This window comes from Myripristis murdjan, chromosome 16 (genome assembly GCF_902150065.1).
Source record: "Myripristis murdjan chromosome 16, fMyrMur1.1, whole genome shotgun sequence".
Taxonomy (NCBI): domain Eukaryota; kingdom Metazoa; phylum Chordata; class Actinopteri; order Holocentriformes; family Holocentridae; genus Myripristis; species Myripristis murdjan.
This window is the reverse complement of record NC_043995.1, coordinates 2,540,372-2,562,369: the sequence shown is the minus strand read 5'-3', so window position 1 is coordinate 2,562,369 and position 21,998 is coordinate 2,540,372. Positions and strand designations below refer to the sequence as shown.

Genomic DNA, 21,998 nt, shown 5'->3' with positions numbered 1-21,998 from the left:
AAATGACTGTCTACACTGAGTCACAGCACTTAATGTAAAGATCCAGGATGTTTCTCCATGTAACATGTTTTTAAGACAATCTTCAGTCTGACAGACTCATAGCAACATGAGTAATTAGTAGTTAAGTGCAGCTAGTGGGGGAAGCCTGTCATGGCCTGTATTCTGCTTGGCTGCACACATCACTGCCACCCTCCTACTGCGGGTAGAGGAAAAACCTCACCACTCCCACTCCACTCATTATTTTAGGGTTAACATTAAATAGTGTCCAACTTAATAGAACTTTGCTATGTATCACGGATGTCAGTTTACTGTTTTTAGTGCTCTCTATGTTTTAGAACTTGGGTTATTTGATTTTATTTATTTATGTTTGCTTAAAATAGTTCAGTGATTTCCACAACTACTGGTTGTTGCTATTTAGACCTAATATGCCTCTTTTCAACCCAAAACACTTCTGGTTCTTCAGTTTGTTTCATTCAAGATTCTTGAACCTTGGTGCTAATTAGCAAACCGTTTGCTCCAGTTTGCATTTGCACCAGTTTGAAGTGGAACCACCATGATGGAGGTGTCACCAGGCCGCTGGCCTCTGACTCTAGCTGAAGCCCCAGTCTGCTGCTTTGCTGTTCTTTGACCCAGCACACTGTCAAGGAGCTCACAATGTTCCCCCATATCACCCCATCCAGCACCACTTTTCACCAGGTTCTTCAGTCGGTTTGTGGTAGATTGCTAGAATTTCCCCTAGAATTCTTTTATGGCCCAAAACGATAAAAGTTTGATACTCCTCACTTCATAGAACACACAAAAGGACAGATCAAAAGATCTGTCTTTTTGTTGATCTTGATCTGTTTTTATCTGTTCTTATCTTTCTTGACTGTGTTCCTCAAGTTGGACAGTAGCAAATGAAGCCTTTAGTGCCCTCACATTGCAACCCTTCTTCAGCAGCCTAATTGTCTGAGGTCTCTATCTCTTATAAATTGTTTCAGATTTACCCTTTATACCATTGTTAATTTAATAATGGATGATGGAAAAAACTAACTAAGTGATGGTGGAAAAGCCATCAAATCCTTTTTTCTCCTGTTGACTGAGATTATTCATGTCTTGGAGAGATTGTACAAAATCAGAGCAGAAATTGAAAGCTTCTAATTTTTTCACATTGATATGTTAAATCATCATGAGAATATATACTATATTGGAAGTTAAACATGAAAGAGAGCAATCTTTCATAAACCTAATTGATGAGAATAATCAAAAATGAAGTGCACTTTACAACACTGTGGCCATAGCACAGATGCTCCCTCGTGGTTTTGAATCTACACTCCCCACAGAGAATTAAGGACCAAAGAGAAATTCAAACCCAAAGAACAGAGAATGAATGCTCTATCTAGTGAAAAACAGGCTCACAAGCATTCGATTATTTGCCTTTTTGATACCTTTGGTATCAAGCAATCATAGACTGCCCGGAGGTGGTACACAGGACACACACACACACACACACACACACACACACACACACACACACACACACACATCCTTCAAGTTAGGGGACTCTACCAAAGGCCTCGGAGCCTGAGGGTTCTGTGCATTATCTTAGCTGTTCCAAGGACTGCACTCTTCTGGACAGAGATCTCAGATACTGTTCCTGGAATCTGCTGGGCTGTGACCCCCCAGTTTGGGGGGTCACAGCCCAGAGAACTTTGATAACCACTGGCACCACTGTAGCCTTCACTCCCCACATCTTCACTACCTCTTCTCTCAGCCCTTGGTATTTTTCAAGCTTCCCATGTTCCTTCTTCCCTGATATTGCTGTTGCTCGAGATCGCTACATCTACCACTACTGCCTTCTTCTGCTCTTTGTCGAGCACCACAATGTCTGCTTGATTAGCCACCACCAGTTTATCAGTCTGGACCTGGAAGTCCCACAGAATCTTCAGTCTGTTGTTCTCAACCACCTTTTGAGGTGTCCTCCATTTTGACCAGGGGACTTCCAGCCCCAATTCTGTGACCTGGTGTGGATGTTCCTGTTCACTATGCCAGCCACTTGGTTATGGCGCTCCATGTATGCCGTACATGTCAGCATCTTGCACCCTGCTGTGATGTGCTGTACTGTGACAGGGGCATCTTTGCACAGCCTGCACCTGGGGTCCTGCCTGGTATGGTAGACCCCAGTCTCTATGGATCCTGTGCTTAGGGCCTGTTCTTTTGCTTCCATGATCAGTGCCTCTGTGCTGTCTTTCAGTCCAGCCTTTTCCAGTCACTGGTATGTTTTCTCGATATCAGCCACCTCTGCTATTTGTTGGTGGTACATACCATGCAGGGGCTTGCCCTTCCACGATAGTGCTTCTTCCTTTTCCTCCTCCTCCTCACTGGGCTTCTGCTGCCTGAGGTATTTACTTAGCAGGTCATCACTGGGGGCTATTTACCTGATGTATTCCCTGATCTTTGTTGTTTCATCCTGGATGGTGGCTTTGATGCTCACCTTTCCTAGGCCTCCCTCATTCCACTTAGTGTACAGCCTTAAGGTGCTGGACTTGGGCTTAAACCTTCCATGCATTGTGAGGAGCTTTCTTGTCTTGATATCAGTGTCCTCTATGTGCTCCTGTGGCCAGGATAATATACCAGCTGGGTATCTGATCACCAGCACAGCACAGGAGTTGATGGTTTGGATCTTGTTCTGTCCATTCACCTTGCTCTTCAGGACCTGTCTCATTCTATGGCGGTATTTGGCTGTGGCTGACCTCCTTGTGGCCTTCTCATGGTTTCCATTTTCCTACGGTATTTGTACCACAGGCAAATGGTTATTATAGCTTCTGATAGTTCAACCTCTTGAAAATACCAAATGTATATATATGTGTGTGTGTGTGTGTGTATATGTGTGTGTGGTGTGTGTGTATGTGTGTATAGCTATAGATAGATAGATATAGTAATAGATTGATAGGTAGATAGATACACTGTACTGTAATCTAGGAACCTGATCAGACTTCTTTTTGTTGCCAGGTATGTCCAGGAACTTGAAGTCACTGAAGCTTCGCAGTTTAACTAGCATAAGCTTTTTGGCAAGAAGACTGCTCAAATACTCCAGTACTGATGGTTCATTCAAGTCATATTGGATGTTCTTTAAACATGAACTACCAACTGCAAAAACAGCTGTCGATATCAACCTTGTGCTGGTAACTTCTAAAATGATTTGTGGGATGTTTTGGAGGGTCTGTCATCTCCCACCTGACATCTGAAATTGTGGATGTATGTCAACACAAGCAGTTAACATTGTGGGGCTTGTCAGTAGTCAGAGTAATTTAAAATGATAATTGTCCCTTAGTTTAACAGGAATACAGTCAATTAACTGTGCTTTCATTTGTTTGATTTTAACTTCAAAAATCCAGATGACATGGGCATACCAACAGATAAAATACACAAATGATGTTTTCAACCTGAAGCAAAAAATTACAACATCAACACAGAAAACCAACAACCAAAGTAAACTACAGTAATTTGCGTTAGCAACATTTAATGATATCACACATTGTTGTCACTGAAATGTCATGATAATTGCTCAGTCACAGTCAAAAGAACAGTCAGTAGTATAGTTCCTTTAGTAACATCTAGTGGCAGCCAGTAGAACTACAATAACATCAGGCAACCCTATCTCCTCCTTGACAAGTCTTTGATTCAGGACCTAGCCTCCTGTCACTGTCAGCTGGCCAGCGAGTGAAGTGGAATTATAGTCAATATTATTCTGAAATGTCAACCGAAAGGTAAAATTTTCCTCCAACCCAGACACTGAGCAATCCAAGCTTTACTTATTGTTATTAAATTTAGCTTACTTATGCTTTAAGTAACTTAGCTACTGCAGAGAACAAAAAGTACATTGATATGATGTTCTTTAATTACTTTTCGGGTTCAACTGTTGGTCTTTGAGTTAGTATTGGAGAGCAGCTTAAGATAAAGCTCTACAGTGAAGTAAGTGATGAAATTTTAAAGGGATTAATTATCAGGATAGCAAAAACTAGGAGAATTGTGGATCAGTTTGAAAATAACTACAATCATACCTTAAATTCTTAAATGCTGCTCATATACTTGCTTCATAACTGAGCAAGGTTGTATTCTTCAGGTTTTTTTTTTTTTTTTTTTTTTTTTTTTTTTTTGCCGATGTTCATATCTTCTAATTAAAACGCCACCTTTAAACATTAAATAGAAATGCTTTTTTAAGTGCTCAGAATCAATTGTAGATGCAGAATATTGGTTTCAGTCCTGCTGTAATGGATTGATAAATAGGCTAAGTAACACAATTGAGACAAACAATGGCATGGTTTCAGTGTGCCTCCTTGCATGTATTTGTGAGGCAATTAAGAAAGCACTTTGGCCTGTGCATTGTATGCCAGGACTTCCATTTAGATTAACCAGTAGCTCCAATTAGCTGCAGACGCTTCCTCTTTCTGTGAATGTGCCAGTCTCTAATGGCTGGATAGATTGATTTAAATGCAAACTAGAGAGGATTTAATGAACTGCTTAGACAGAAAGTGTTTAATAGGAATTTCCACACCCCCAGACAGGTTGCAAAACGACTCACACACCATTCATTATGCATTGTTGTAGTTTTCTTTGGAAAAACAAAATAGAATTGCACTGGAATAATAGGCACTAAGCAACCCACAAAGAAAGGGTAGATTGACATTTCACACAGGGGAGATGTGTTGATGCTGATGAAAATAATTAGTTTAAAAGGGTAGGATAAGCTACATCCTGGATTAGGAGCTGACATAAGATAAATTACACAAAACACTTAAGATCACTTGGAGTACATGACAGAGGATTATGTACTGATAGCACAACAAAAGAATCAAGTATGAAAAATTTTAGACTTGGATGGACTTGTTCTGGATACAGTGTATTGATATTATGGACCAGGGTTTCCTCCAGGATTTTTCGAAACTGTGGGGGAGGGCTTCAGGGTGGGGGGTGGGGGTGGTAACGTTATATCACGCAGGTAACATTAGGAACATTTAAATATTACACTGGCACAGTACACATCAGTATCATTTTTATTCCTCAGAACTTGAGGGCATAACGTGATAAATCAAGAACATTGAGCTTCCCTTATCTAACATTACCTGTCAAATTTTGCATGCACGTGCGCAGAATTTGACCCTATTTAATGTGCACGTGCAGAATGAAATTGATTTGTTTGTCTTTTTTTAAGTGCTAATTTTGTAGATTCCATTTAGATGTCCATAAAGTCACTGTCTGTGGCTGACTGAGTTAACATAATTATGATTGAGCATATTACAGTGATGAAAAGCTCTCTTTTCAGTATTGCAGGATTTATCAACTGTAACTGGTGAATAATAATGTCAGTAGCCATACCAACATGTAGAACTCAGGCTTTTTTATTTTTGCAGAAAGGTGATCGTCATAAACATGTAAACATACACCTCCTGTCTGTGTAGTATATCATTTACTTCAGTGTACAACAGTATTGGTCTTTGATTGCAGAATAAAAGAAAAAAAAAAATCTCACCTATTGTGGAAAGCAAAAACATCATGTTTTCCCAAATTGTTGGATATCTCTCTCCATGATTGGGCTTTTTAATGAGATCATGGTAGGACTGTAGTCTGGTGTCCCACAGCTCTGCACACAGAGAGACAGCCACAATGATGCTTTCCTCCATTGTTGTTTTGCCGTTCTGCCAAAATCCGCCAGATTTTTTTCTGATTCCACTATCCTCTCCTATTGGATGTGCCGAGGTTATGTCACAGGGCGCTGCGCCCAAGTTAAACATTTTCAACTTTGGCACAGTGTGTACGGGTGCCGGCCGAGGTCTGCGCCGTGAAAAATGGGAAAATGGCAATCAGCAAATTAGCAAAAAAATGGAACATTTGTGTTTTTTGAATTACAAAAAAACTATATTACAACCATTAAGATTATATAAACATCTGATAAGGGATTATTGATATCAAAATCCCTATGTTTCAATGCTTGTGAAAAGTGTCAGAACACAGTCTCAGGCTTCAGAAGCATTTATTGATCGTTGATTATGGGGGGAAAACTGAACCAACTTGCTGCAACGTCTGGGCATTATTGTCTCATGTGTATCTTGTTTGCCTTGGTACCTCTTGATGGATACATTATATTTTTACTTGACTTACGCATAGTGAGATTGAGTAAAACAGACCTATTGCTGCTGTCTTGCTGTTAGAGTATAAACTAAAATTAAAACATGTGAAGGTCTTACTGGAAGCTATGTTAAATTTGTCATATAGCACCAAATAATTTTGCCGTTCTGGAGACTTTGCTGCCTCCAGAATCCTGGTACTTGCGCTTTACCCGGGTGTTAAGATGTAATAGCCTATATTTGCTAGATCTATAGTTAGTATAGAAATGAAACTATTTTTACTCATTTAAATGTACCTGAATCTAGCAGTTCTAGGTTGTCTTCAGAAAGCGGTTTTGACTCAGGGAGTACTTGAAACTTATACACTTGTAAACTTCAAGTTTTGCAACTACAAGTGGAAGACAGTAGAGACAGCATAACTGGACTATAAACTTTAACATAACCTGTAGGGATTGATGCACTGACAGTTTGAATGCTACCAAGAACTGAAATGCAGAAATAGGACTGAACCTGTGGTGCTAGAAATTAAACAGAGTGGCAGAGCACCACAGCTTAATACATTAATGGGAATGAAGTAGGACATTTTTCATGAATTAGGACATTAGGAACTAAGCCTTTAATAAGTTTATCAGTTTATATTAATTCATAGTTATTTCTTATCATAACAGGCATCATAAAAAAGAAGCTTTTACACTATGTTTGACTACATTTTCTGAGCAAACAATCACATATGTTATATCAATGTAACTGTATTACTAATATAAGCTAAATTTCAGCTTTTTTTTTTGTCTTATTCTTTTTGTACAGACACTCACCTCGTCATATTCAGTTTCTTATTTCCCAATACTTTCCTCAACTATTTCTTGGTGTTCTTCTTAATTCAGCTTGTGTATAGTATTAGAATTCTGTGCTCAAATAGTTTTTTTTTCTCTGTATTTTGTTGCCAGATGTTGGTGACCACACCAGAGAAGTGGGATGTGGTGACCAGGAAGAGTGTTGGAGACGTGGCCCTGTCCCAGATTGTCAGGCTGTTGATCCTGGATGAGGTTCATCTTCTCCATGAGGACAGAGGACCTGTACTGGAAAGCCTGGTGGCCAGGACCATCAGACAGGTCTGTCAGATTGACTCAGTGTCTCTGTCACTGTATACTTACCTGCCATGTTTGTAAAGATATGTGTAGAGGGAAACAGCAAAAAAGTATTAGACTAACCTGTCCCAACGTGTATGGGAAAAAAAGTTCTGGTTAGGTTTATTACAGCAGCAGTTTTCTTATCTAACTGTGATGGCTGAAGAATGAATTAATGAATGAACAAACTATAATAGAAGTTCATATAGTCGTCCAGTCAGTAACCCACCATATTTCTATCTAAAGTGACCTCTGACCTGGAACTGATATCGATACTGACCTGCAATGATGATTTGAATAAGAGAACTCATCAGTATTATTTGAACATCATAACTCTTATACTATATTTGACTACATTTTCCAAATAGTCAAACATAATTTGAATAAGAGAGAGATGATTTGTCCAGAAGTCTGCCTTATATTCTGATTCATACACAATTCTGTATTACATTTTGATTCATCCAAAAATCAGTCTTACATTTTGTTGAAAATAAGTCTTAATAAGCATTAAATTTAACTCTGATACCTGCAGACACCCTGTTCTTCCTGTTGACATCATTTCATAATCTTAATAAAAACATGATTAGGATCAGCTGGCACAATTTTTGAGCCTGTCTAACCATTGTTTGCTCAAATATTTCCTGTGCAGGAGATGGAGTCCAAGTACCTATTTGTTTCCTTACTCTGTTGATAAGATTCTGAATTTGACATTGTAATTTTACAGACAGACCAAACCATATAAAGATACCCTGGTGAAGTACCTATAGTACCTATAGAGTCTTAATCTGTTCAAGTTGAGGTCAAATTGTACACCCAGTTATTTATACAACGCTACTTGCTGTAGATGGCTCTAATGTCAACCCATTAGGATTGCCATCTGTAACTTCATCTAATAACATGTTTCACATGTTTCACAATGGTTAGGACAAAAGTCCTAACCATTAAGATGGCAAGCTGATGAGCCACCTTTTTTTTGTGGGAGTTATCAACAAATTTATGTATGTATTTTAATGTAAATCCTGGCTTTATAGTTTCTTCATCATTTCTCTGGTCCAGTTTTAACATGCATTTTTTATTCAAGTGCAGTGCAAATTCTAATTTTTGGGGTCCTTTTTAGATTTTCATAATGGTTAAAATGTTCATAATTAATGGGATTTACATTTAATTATTACATATTGTGATTACATTCTGCTCAGGAGCATTTGTGATAAACAATTACTGTGCGAGAGGTATACCAGACTTTTTAAATCTCTGGCTACAAAGTGTAGTCGTCTGCTGTAGAATGTCTGGAATACCCATCTGAGTTGTATGTCTTGGGCAATACGACTTCTTGGTTAGTGTACTGTCTATGTTGCCTGTATTGATGCTGCTGTCTGCAAGACTTATTTCCCCTGATGATGACTGACAGGTCCCTGTGCAGGAATCAGCCTGGACATTTGGGATATTAGAGTGATTATGTAAATTCAGTCAGGCAATAGATAGAAGGCAACACTCTGGAGTGTCCCATGTTCCATTCCGATGAGCTGCTGTCGGGTGTCAGTCCTAGGGAGGAAATTGATAAACGGGGAAGACAGAGATGCATGGTGGAACCACTGTGGTCCCTGAGGCGACAAAAAGGGGTTGACTGTTTTTGTCACGTGTATACCACTGCTGACTCAATCAGGCTTGACTGTCTGTGAATTATGTTTGAAAACTACTAGATTAAAGTAATAATCCGCAACATATAGAAAATGTCTGTTTTGGTACTCTATTGCTGACTGATATAAAACACAAAAATGAGGCAACCTATAGCTCGCTGATGGGAGCCTTTACTTTTTTTTTTTTTTTTTTACAGTATACTCTTACAGCAAGTGTGTGTCTTGGGAAAAACAATCTTCTAGTGCACAGGAAATGAGGCGTTTTGCACTGCCTGTGTTACGTAGAAGAAGAAGAAGAAGAAGAAGAAGAAGAAGAAGAAGCAGTTAGCATGAGCAGTAATAGTCACCACGGCTTAAGAGACCAAGAAATGAGTGACCTATATAGAAATTCAATTCTTCTTCCACAGAAAATGCAAGAAAAAGTCCTCATAGTACCACTGTTTGACTAACAAGGAGGTGCAGTGCAGAAACACCCCAACAATGATGGCTTAGCACCAAAAAACAAACAAACAAACAAACAAAAAAAAAAAACAAAAAACAATTGATTGGTTGATTGATGATTTTCCACACCCAGAATCAGGTGGATAATACTTTGTTATGAAAGGTGAAAGAGTAATAGTTTATAAGTCGGATTTCAAAAGAATCACTTAATATAGAAAAACACCAAAGGCTGGAGAGACAAAGGGAGAATGGAGATGGAGAGGCAGGAATGCAGGGAGGAGCTGCTGTGCTGTGCAGAGATGGAGACCTCTCAGTGGGGTTAACCGCACGGTAATTGAAAAGTGGTCTGTACATGTGACCGCTGTTTACTCGGTTCACAGCCTATTTATCTGCAGGTTTAACCGATATCACCGGAGAATGGCTGACTGGGCGCTTTGTACACCGTAACAGTTCTAGAGGCTATGCTGCACAGCAGAAGTTTGACGAAGCCTCTGTCTCCCTGCCTCTCTGTGTGACTGTCTCTGTGTTTGCCAGCAGACTGTACACTGCTCTTAATGGACAGACCTGTTAGAGGATATGACAGTGGACATTGTCCATAAATGTGTCAATAAACATTAAAGGGATAGCTCACCCATTTTGAAAAAAATGATATTATTTCACTTCCCTCAAGCTGTTCTGTAGCACAGTAGTGGTGCTATCTTCCTCTTGCATGGCAGCAAGGCTCCATCAGTGTGTGAATGTGTGTGTGAATGGGTGAATGTGAGGCAAAACGTTGTAAAGCGCTTTGAGTGGTCAGTAGACTAGAAAAGCGCCATAGAAATACAGTCCATTTACCATTTTACCATTCCTACCCTCCAAAACAACCCACAGGAACATTTCATAAATTAGTGCTTCTAATGGTGTTGTTGTGGTGTGCATGCGTCAAAATGGTTGCAGTTTGGTTAAATTTAGGTGCCAAAAATACTTGGTTAAGGTGAGAGTGAGGTTGAGGTAGAGGCTAGAGGACCTTTGTTGTCATGGTGACACTAATAAACATGCTGAAACCAACAAAACAAAACACACGGCAATGGACACTGGACTTGCCTCAAGCAGGAATCAAACTCCAGGCTCTGGATTAAAAGTCCTGTGCAGGGGTGACCCAACCACCTTCTAAACACAGACTTTGTGGCTTGTTATAATATGGCCAACACCTCACTTCCGGACACACCACAGTGCCGCATTTACACGACTGGACAGAGGTCACTTAACTTTCAAATGTAACTACTTGTGGTAATAAGCTGCTTGTGGAAATGACTTATGGGGTCTTTTCTTTTGGTGGAGGACAGTCTCATTACTTAACGTAGCTAAAAACTAATCCAGTATATTCACAACATTTACATCTGCAATAATGCTTGTCACAAACACATCCATGGTATATGGGTCTGGTTAGCAGCTCTAACGCTTTTGCAGACTTAAAAGCCACTTCATACAAGGAGTAATTTTCTTTGTGCACAAAGTACAAGTTAAATTGATGTGGTTTTGATAATGATGATCAAATGTTTTTATCACCTTGCACTGGTGTGAAAGGTCTCTTCAGATATTCCTTGACATAATGGCAAACAATGGCCATTTAAACTCTATTTTTCACTGTTAGGCCAATTAACCAGCAGTTTGACTTCATGCTACCATGCACTTATATGGACCACAAAAAGTGAATATTTTTAGTCATTATATGTTAGATAAACACTGGCAACACAAAAATGGCTTTGCTTGCTCCACTTGCATGATTTATGCAGAATATACATGTACATCCATATCTGTGCGTACAGGTCCATGCATAGACTCAATTGCATATAAGTCTGTGTTTGAATGTGTAAAACCAATATATCTGAAAGGGATTCCTGTCTTAAAGAAATATTAAATTATTGATTGGCACAGCGTAAGCAAGATTGTTGCCTCTGGAACTAAAAGGATGAGTTGCATCATCAATAAAATATGATGGTAGAAAAGGAAAACCACTGTTCCCTGTGGGATAGGTCTTTTGCTCTAGGAAGGGAAACAAAAACAAGTCCAACCCCAGTGGGTGTGTGATTTCTGTCAGGAAAGAAATGAGCACTGAGTTGCTGTCCTTTTGCTATAATTTGTTGCCAGTTTACTTCACGTATACCCTAAGCATGTTCCATCCCATACCATCAGAAATGCACCTCCAGTCAAAGTCTTCAGGACACTGGCCACATTGGATGGCAGTGGAATCTAATTTCTTTCACTGCAAAATTTCATGCTGTTCAAGGGAGTGTCCAAGTTGCTTTTCTTCAGCAGAGAATAAATGAGTAAACAATCCTATGCAGTGTGGAAATGAATGCAGGCAAATTTATGTTTTTCCACACACTAGCCTTGATCTTGGGCACCCATGAGTAACGACAACAAATAGACAGAGCAGAGGTGGGAAGACGTGCAAAATGTAGGCACAGGATTAGTTATTGAATAATGATCTGCTCTACAAACACACAAGCTTTTTCCAAAATAATATTTAGCCTTTTATCCTTCCATTCATGAACAACTAATAATGCCCTTGACCACAAAGGTTTGCTGATCACATTTACCTTGCTATAATAACATGAAGTCCTAGTCTTATATTTGCATATATTACAAAGTAGGTCTAGTCCTCTACCCACCACCTCATATTTCTAGTACAGACAGAATAAAGAATGCCCTCTGAAGGTCATTACAGCTTCCTCTCTGACATTAAAATTGCACTTAGCAGAATGTGAACTCTGCCAGAACTCTCCCTAAGCTACCATCTCACTGATGTTCAGGAGAGATGCTGAGATCACTCTATTGAAGATCAGAGAGCCAAATACTGCAGACTTTATTTGGATGCAGCCTAAAGAACTCTTTGTTTTCATGCCAGTGCACTCCTGTTGACTATTGCAGCTGTTGTGCTGTTGTGCAATTACTGTTCAATTAACCTTTTTACAACAATGCTGTCATCTCAAAGAGGCAAATTCAGCTCAGTGAATGAGACACTTTGCACATTTTGACACATTTTTTTAATCATTTGAAACATGAGGAAATTCAGTTAATATCTTTCAAATACAATTAGCGCAACATTAGTGCAGATCAAGAAACCGTACTTATAATTATATATTTAAAATTAAATTACAAGAAAATAACACATAAAAAATGGAATAAAGGGGAAAAAAAAATGAAAATGACCGGTCAGTGAATGTTAAGATAAAGATTGATAACTGTTGTTGAGAGAGAGATTTAACAATTCTAACTGTAAACTGTTGTTTTACTTTGTTTTGTCAAGTTTATTTTTACAATGGTAATGCCTGAGATCCCAACTGCTCAGCCATGGTGGCTATCAGTGCTCATGCTTATCTCGATAGCTATTCTGTTTATTCCAAACAAGGAGGAAACTTAAAGTACCTCACTTCTTGTTCCAGAGGATTTTCCTGGAAAAGCTTTACAAGACACAGAGTGAACAGCAAATGTAAACGCTTTCATGATCTGACTCTAGGTTCAGTTGCTGTTGTGTTATATCAATCAGGGATAGGCACTAGCAAAATAGACATTTATTTATATGAAAATGTTGCAGATTATTACTTGAACTATCTTGCCCAGCTCCTCCACACTCAAATAGAAGATGTTGGATGCCAACAGCATGCCTACCACAGCCCCCCTTCCTTTTGCTCTGCCGCCTCCTTCATCTTTCTCTGTCCAATTACTGCCACACCTGACAGACTGCTATAATTGATTGTGCTGAAGGAATTATGGCGGATGCCTCTGATGCGCAAGGTGCTTAAGTTCATGTCTTTAGACACATGAATATGGAAATCCCTGTACACTAAATGATATTTGCCCCCCTTTTTATGCAAATGTTTATGAATTGAACCAGTTATCACTTTGATGTTTTGCTTGGGAGGGCTTTGGTTGAGACTACGTTTCCCTGGCTGGGTTGACTAATACCAATTATGCATAACATTCAAGATAAACTCCCAGGAACCAGCATTATAAAACCCTGTAATGGTATTCTGTCATAGGGCTTCTGACTCTTGGTATGGTGTCTAAAGAGCAGATGTGCACTTCCAAGGCTTATGTAAGGCATAGTTTGCATAATTAAAGGGATGGTAAACCCAGTTAAAAACGGGGATTTTATTATTTAGTATTATTCTTGAGTGCTATCTTCATCATCCACCAAGATTTGAGAGTCCCTGAAAGTCACTAACTGTAATAAAACAGAGTTTTAAAGGCTGCATTTTCTACAGTAATCCATTCCAGCAGGCCTGAGTAGGTGTTCCCCTAGAGTAACATTATTGTCGTGACTCTGGTAAGACCAACCAGCTGCAGTGAAAAAACCTTGCTTGTTGGAAATAGCGCTGAATACAATATGATAGCAAATGTTTCCTAGCTAACACGGACTAACATTGTAAAGCTCAGTTGCTAAAAAGTTACATTTTGGAGGCTTTTATTAATAGCTGATTTAAGAAAGTCCATGACTGACCCCATTGCTCACTAATGGTCAAAGGACTGCATTTGTATAGCACTTTCCTAGCCTGCTGACCACTTAAAGTGCCTTACAATGTTTTCCTCCCATTCTCACACAAACTCATACACTGATGGCAGAGACATATCATGCCAGCAGCCAAGCTGCCTATCAGGAGCAGTTAGGGGTTCAGTGTCTTGCTCGAAGACACTTCGACATGCTCCCTGGAGGAGCTGGGAATTGAACCAGGAACTCTCCAATTACCAGATGACCTTTCTTCATCCTGAGCCATCCCATGGCTGCCCCATGGACGACCCAGTGCTAAACCTCCATATTTAGATGGAAGCCTTTGCTAGTCCTCCATCTTGCCTTCTGATATAATCCTCTGCTTTCTGGGCTAACAAACTAAGAGTTGCTATTAAAAGGCTATAATTTGTTGAAGCAAAGGCATGCTGGTGCAGGATAAAAGGTGTAGTTGAAGAGTCAGTCAAATTGACTCTGTGCACAAGACGAGTGAGGCACATCCGGTTTCTCCAGATAGCGGCACTTCAGTTTCCGGTCTGTGTAATGGCTAAGCCTAACGCTTACATATTCTCCCGGTGCCTCACGGATTTGCCCAGACTAACGATAAACTATGTCCACCGAAACGTTGCTGCCACTTCCCCTGCCCCCAAAAGCAAACGAGAAAAGGGTTTTAAGTTATACATCTCCAGCTATTTGCACAACATCGAAGGTATGTAATTTAGAGAACGTTAGCTAACGGTCGTTAGCTAGCTTTAGCTAACTAACGTAGATGGTTAGCACCAGGCGAATCACACCGTAACGTTTGTTGTGTAAAATGAATCTAGTTTTTGTATCCAGTGGCAAGTTAGCTGACTATACCTGAGGCCTGTATCATGAAGCGGGATTAAGGCGTTAGCGAGATAACTTCAGGCTCAGCTCCAGATTTTCTGTATCACAAAGCTGGTTCACCTCTCATCGGGATAGGATACCTATCCTAAACCTGTTCTGAAAGCTAGCCTGCTAGGGTTAGGGATAGGGTTGACCCTGCTATCAACTTGATGTACTAACATGATTGGATTTTGGTGTCCGCTTTATTTTATTATAGCCTGTAAAACAGACACACAACACGTCTGTGCAGTGCAGTGAGTTCAGAGGTGTCAGCGTCAGATGTGGGCTACTTGAGCCACTGATGTGTAGTTTGCGCATTTATGCCGTGGCTGCCTTCTCTTCGCGGCAGCCACGGTGTTCCATTTAGTGTGTAAATTTTGTTTTTCCTCCTCATACTCAGGCATTACCTGAGTATGAGGATATCTCAGGCATTACCATTGTAAAAATAAACTTGACAAAACAAAGTAAAACAACAGTTTATAGTCAGTTAACTTGCCACTGGATACAAAAACTAGATTCATTTTACACAACAAACGTTACGGTGTGATTCGCCTGGTGCTAACCATCTACGTTAGTTAGCTAAAGCTAGCTAACGACCGTTAGCTAACGTTCTCTAAATTACATACCTTCGATGTTGTGCAAATAGCTGGAGATATATAACTTAAAACCCTTTTCTCGTTTGCTTTTGGGGGCAGGGGAAGTGGCAGCAACGTTTCGGTGGACATAGTTTATCGTTAGTCTGGGCAAATCCGTGAGGCACCGGGAGAATATGTAAGCGTTAGGCTTAGCCATTACACAGACCGGAAACTGAAGTGCCGCTATCTGGCGAAACCGGATGTGCCTCACTCGTCTTGTGCACAGAGTCAATTGGGGTGGGGAGAATAAAAACTAAGCTTGTGTTCTGATTGGATCACTCCACTCTTATGAAAGTAACTTTTTAGTCTGCCCAGTGAAAGCGCTCATTTGAGTCAGTTCTCTGAACAGAAAGGGCTTCAGATTCCAGTTTCAATTTCTACACCCAGTGATGACAATAGAAACAGTTTTAAAGAAAAATAACACATTTTATTTTACCAATCCTTTAAAGGTGCACTGATTTTTAAGACCCTTAACACATAATGACCGTGTTACTGTATATCTGCAGGGATTGACAAGGTAGTTGATCACCTAACCTTTGGAGTTTCAAGACACTACTAGTCAAGATTATTATTGCATTGTGTGATCGTGATAAATTACCTCTGGATTCTTCATGTCTTGTGCAGAAAAGCAGTTAAACCCATAAGGGTAAATGGTGAAAGAATTTTGAAACACTGCCTTCCAATAAGCCAGGTGGTTTCACTCTCTTTATAGAAGAAGATGATGTGCATTCGCAGTATGGAGGTTTAACAGCGCTAGTGTGAATGTTTCGCAGTTCCATACGCCAGCAGGGATTGGTTAGGTCTTATCTTGATGGGATGGTTTGACAGGTACTGCATCACATTAAAGGCCTTACCAATCTTCCCTGTCACATCCAGCAGGAGGCTCACAGATAGGGCAAACTCCCTTCTCGTCTAGTCTCTGCTTTCTCTCCTTTCACCCACATGGGTGCACTACTTATCAAACTTGCCCACACACACAAATATTTTTATGTATGCACACATACTTTGTACTCTCAGTTAAGTTAAAACCAGCATATTGGTTTGTTTTTATATCAGGCCTGTATTGACCTTCATTAAAAAATGCACATCCAAAAAAGTAAGCAAGGAGTTTGTTTAAATAATTAATCTATAAATGAAAGAAAGAAAGAAAGAGGTAAGGAAGCAAAAGAATGGAAATATGGCTGACAAAGACCAATGAAGGTCAAAAAATCGCTGTTGCAATTTAACATCAAGGGAGCATCATGCCAGTTATTTAGCAGGTGTTTCTCCTTTATGACTACATTAAATTAAACAAAGTTGTCCAGTCAGTGTGGTCCAACTCTGATATCTTGCATATGATGTAATTTGATTGATAACATACTTATGTGGAATTGATTAATACTACAATGGTTGTCTGTAACAGACCATTAACCTGAGATGATTCTAAAAACACTTATTTCTCCTCAAATTTAAAGATAATGAATTTCAGCAGAAAATGTAATTCATCAGCATTATAAATTAAAAAATAAACTCTAAATAAACTTATAGGGTTGACTCTACTCTAGAGGGCACCACAGATACACATTACATACTATTTCCTCTATGCATCATACAGTATACTTCAGTGCACAGCATTGCACATAAACCCTCAAAGGTGAAACGTAATTTCAGGATTGAATCCATTTTTATTATCAAAATCAATACTTTATATACTGTACGCAGGCTGCTTGGGAAAAAGAGATTGCCTTTACTGTGTTTTCTCCTGCTGGCAGATGAATCTGAAGCTAATGAAATGACTTCATTGAGTTGAGGCTGATGTGACTGTAACCCTGTGCTGCTCTGTGATGGTTAGGTGGAGTCCACCCAGAGTATGATCAGGATCCTGGGGCTGTCAGCCACACTGCCCAACTACCTGGATGTGGCCTCCTTCCTCCATGTCAATCCCTACATTGGCCTCTTCTTCTTCGACAGCCGCTTCAGACCAGTGCCACTCGGACAGACCTTCGTCGGCATCAAAACCACCAACAAGGTAAAGGAATTCTGTCGTGCTGTAACTAACAGGTCTGTATATCATCAATCTATCAGTCACTTAGTCCATAACATTTGAAAAATAATGAAAAATGCCTATCACATACTACCAGAACAGCCTTTGTGGCATCAGCATGTTACTTAATTGCAGCATTTGCGATTGTGCATGGAGGGCCGCAAAAGGTCTAACCGTGCAGGTGTGCTGCACGGTGAGACTGGTGCTGCACGCCTATAGAGACGCCTCAAACACTAAAGAAAAACATGAATTTGTTATTGCAGTAGTTTGATCTGCAGTCAAAAACCCCAAATATTCACTTTATGAAACAGAAAAAAAGTGTGCAAATCTTTTATTTCTGAAACTGCCATCACCAATTCATTTTCTGTAGTTTGACTATCAGTTAATTCTTTCATTCTTTCAGCACTACAATACTGCTGACATGCAGTTTTTTCACAACACACACTGGTTATGTTTACATGCACAGAGAATTCTGTTCTTAGAGTGCATATTTGCATCTCAAAGTTAACAGCACATTTCTTATAATCCTCACTGCTTCCTGACAAAGAGGATGTTGTTGTGTTGAACAGAAAGAAGGGTAAAAAACAATAAGAGCCTTTGATCATATCCAGTGAGTTGAAACTATGTAATTAGAGTGTTTCAACTGGCATAAAAGTGTACACACAGTAAAATCAGTTCCTGTTTTGTGCTCTAAAGCAGTAACGCAGGTTTCCCATCTAATCTGATTTGGTGGCACATAGTATAAAATGCATTGTATAGGTTGGTAGAAACTGCCAATCTTCTCAGTGATATTGTTTGGTTTCAAATAAGGAATAACCTAGATAAGACAATTGTCCAACTATGAGAAACCAGTGCGACTTGCTCCTATATTAACAGAGAACAGTGTTCTCATTAATTATAGTGAAATCAGGCTGTTCCTCTGATCAATATGTTGAAAGCAGACTGAAATTATCTGCACCCGTTCCTGAGATCTTGATGAGATATCAGCTGCTCGGCTGCTCATAACCAATCAAAGCCAGCCTGTCAAGACCATGCACATACAAGATCCCTCTATGGACGTGATATCACTCCATGCACATCTCTTCCAAAATAACAGTGTCGGATATAATGTAACAACCTTATTCTACCACATCAGAGTCAAATGCTAGCAATCGGAGTTAAATCGGAGTAATTCACCTCCATTTTAGGACTTGGACAGTGAACCAGAGAGTGCACAGGGCATCAGCCTACACCAGTTTTAGCCCTGTATGTCCAACAATGAGATTTCTTCAGCAGAGAATGGGGAAAAACCTAGCCAAAACAATGGGAACAGCTGGGAAGTACCAGCTGGAAAGATAATAGTTGACTGCATTAAAACAAAAGATGTCCTTGGAGTGATGTCACGTCAGTAGAGGCGTCTTGTTGTATGGTCCCAACATGCTGGCTGTGATTGGTTGTAAAGAGCAGCTGCTATCCTATCAAGATCTGTGGAACAGGTGATCATTTCATCCAGGTTTCAGCATATTAATCAGAAGAATAGTCTGATTTCACATTAACTAACAAGAGCATCATTCGACCTGGTCCTCTGGCATTAGGAAGCCTTGCTCACAGGGTATCTAAAAGACCTACCTCGAGAAAAGCTGTCTCCACACTGCTTATGTCAATAAAACATCTGGCTCTAAGCTGGGATAAATTGTAATGCTGTTGAGTTCACATGGGTGTTCTTTTATTGCCTTTTCCGGAGTAGTTGTTCTTATGCTGCTTGCTATAACCCATACTTGATTTCACACAAAAAAAACAAACAACAACAACAACAGCAAAAAAAAAAACCATCCTAATGAAATGGAATTGTCCCAGCATTATGCAGGTTGTATTGCCTCTCCTACACCTGTTTCTTGGCCAGTCAGCGTTGATATTTGCCCTTCTTTTCCACTCTCCTGTAAGTTAAATTAAAGCACACTGTTTGAAAAAAAAAAAAAAGATACATAAAATAAAACGTTGTGTTTTTCTCTCCTGCTCAGATTCAGCAGCTTCATGACATGGATGAGGTTTGCTATGACAAAGTTCTGGAGCAGGTTAAAGCTGGTCATCAGGTAAGGGCTTGTTCAACTGCTCTATTGTATTTGCACATTGCATTTGTGTGTGGTTTTGAACTGAAATAGCCACTTTTAATTATCTTCATCCTCTGACCATTTATCTTTATCTTTGACCAGTTTCACACCAAATACATATAGTTTTAAAGTTTGTTACCTCCCTCAGACGTTTTTCATCTCAGGGTACAAAAGCCACTGCAACAACATTTAGACCATGTGACACTATAAATCTCCATTGAATCCCAGGAAAATAATCATCAGGGGCCATATCACAGACTCTTATCATCTTTTTAAGATAGGATTTTTTTTTTTTTCAAATTTGGTATTACAGAAGCAAATAAGTAACTAACAGTAGGAATCCTATCTTATCTTTCTTCAAACTATCTCATCACAGCTTAGGAAATCCTAAATACTCAATCTAAAATCGCTTATCAACGTTTGTCTGTTACCTAGCAACCAGCACTACTTTTCTCATGTCACAGAGTTAAACGTTATTGTATAACTAATGTTTTTTCTCAGAGAAACTTTTGATAAGTTACAGGTAACAGGTAAGACTTTGCATATTTCTGTTGCTACCTCGGCAAAAACTGCATGACATCATTCGGGTCTGTGTAAGCCTTCAGGTGAATTAATTCCACCTGTTGACGCTTTATTGGTTCTGTAAAAGCAAGAAAAGAGAGCCGTATGGACTAAACAAGTTAGCTAACACTACTTGGGAGAAAAGGAAAACCTTTAAGACGGCTTAGCATTATCCTAAACTTAGAATTCTTTTTTAAGATTTTGTTTTAGGTTTGTGAAGTGAAGATGTTTGTGTAATACACTTCTCCTGTCTTAATTTGGGACAGGAACATTGACTTGGGAACTGTTGATCTGTAATGATCTAAATCTGTAATTTCAGATCTTCAACCAAATTACCATGGTTTAATTTATCAGTTGTGTAAACCATGTGATTGCCACCTTGACTAAACTGCTGCCAGTGCTGCAATGTTCCACTGGCACTGAAGCCCTTCAGCAGTTTGACCTTTCTGACCCTGACACTTGGCTTCAAATGCTGAACGTCCAGGCTAATCTTACTTATTGAGGTATTTGGGGCCCTGTGGCATCCTGTCCACTCACAATTTCCAAACTCAGTCTTTGAATGTCATAAATCAAAGGACATTGCTACTATCACAATGCAGACTAAACCATGATACTCAGTAATTATGCCCCCAGACCCCCATATTGAATTTATCTGCCTTATTCAATCTTCTGCATGATACATTTCCTACATCTGCTCAGTATTCTGACCTTGTCTTTTCAAGGAGGTAGTTGTGAATTGCCACTGCAACCATGCCCCGAACGAAACAGCAAAAAACAACAAAAAAAATAATATCAAATGAGATACTACTCAGTATCACTTTTTTCTCTCAAAAAACACATCACTGTCCCTCTATGATTTGCATTGTTTATTAAAAGTGTCACTGTAAGTTGTTTGGACAGGAAAAACTTGAAAAGGCAGACAGTAGTGTTGGATTGGCATCTGAATATATCTCCCATAGATCTCCTGTCTCCTCCCCTGAAAATATTTCACTTAACTATCACATGAATAGGAACTCATGCAGTAAAATATTTTTTTGAACCTTTTGGAATTAACACCTGCTATCTGAACTCTCTGAAGTCCTTATCGTCTCCAGCCCCCCCTTGCCTTCCCCACCATCACCATCACCACCACCACCCTCCACTCACAGTGCTTCCACTCTACCAACCTTAGAATGTCTATTGGGAACGCAAGAGTTGTGAATTCAGCCTTTGCTGTTTAGCTCCCATCTGTTACAGGAGTTGAGCTCCCCATTGAGCGTGGTTGTTATCCTGTCTGCATCATTTTATTGCTAGAGCGCACACACATACCACACACACATTCTCTAGATTTCACCTTCTCTCTCATGCACTTCATCTCTCTTTTACATCTCTCTCTCAATCCTTTTGTGGTCACTGAAAACTTGTAAACTAACTAACATGTACCAACTTGATTGTATATCTTGTCTGAAGATCTTTTTTTTTTTTATCTTACTAAACAACATAATGGTCTAGTCTGGGTTCAGGTTGTAGGCTGTTGAGACCACAACTCTGAGGAGGAGCTTTTTTTTCTTTATATTAAATTGTCATGAAGTGGTGGCCGTGACATATATTAATTTCATCTGGGAGGATCTGATGGATGAAATTTTCTTTATAATCCCTCTACCCCCCATTGGGAAGCAGACCGGCAGAAAGAAGTTTAATAAGCTCAGAAGCCACTAGTTACTGCCTCCAACGCTTACACACAGCTCAGTGGTGCTGATAAAACACCTTCAATAAATAACATTTGCTGCATTGGTCTCTCTGGGCCTCGTGTGTGTGTATGTGTGAGACACACAGTGGGTTTGAGGCATGCCACATTTATATGGTTTCACAGTGTTTTGGCATACAAAATAATAATAATAATAATACTAATAAAAAAAAAAAATAAATAATAATAATGATGATGATAATGATAATAAATTTAAAAAAAAAGAAACACTGGAAAAATGTGGCAATTATGTCATAACCAGAGACAGATAAATTAACATGACAAAATGGTC

The 21,998-nt window shown here is 39.4% G+C and overlaps 1 protein-coding gene across 1 annotated transcript in view; it reads left to right on the top strand.

Moving 5' to 3' along the window:
• ascc3 (activating signal cointegrator 1 complex subunit 3) overlaps positions 1-21,998 on the top strand; it is a 186,663-nt gene that overhangs the window by 75,842 nt on the left and 88,823 nt on the right. Inside the window, exons 11-13 of the mRNA XM_030071902.1 lie at positions 7,055-7,219; positions 17,138-17,314; positions 19,330-19,401. Of these exons, the coding sequence (XP_029927762.1) occupies positions 7,055-7,219; positions 17,138-17,314; positions 19,330-19,401 (414 nt within the window). The remainder of the gene's footprint in view (positions 1-7,054; positions 7,220-17,137; positions 17,315-19,329; positions 19,402-21,998) is intronic.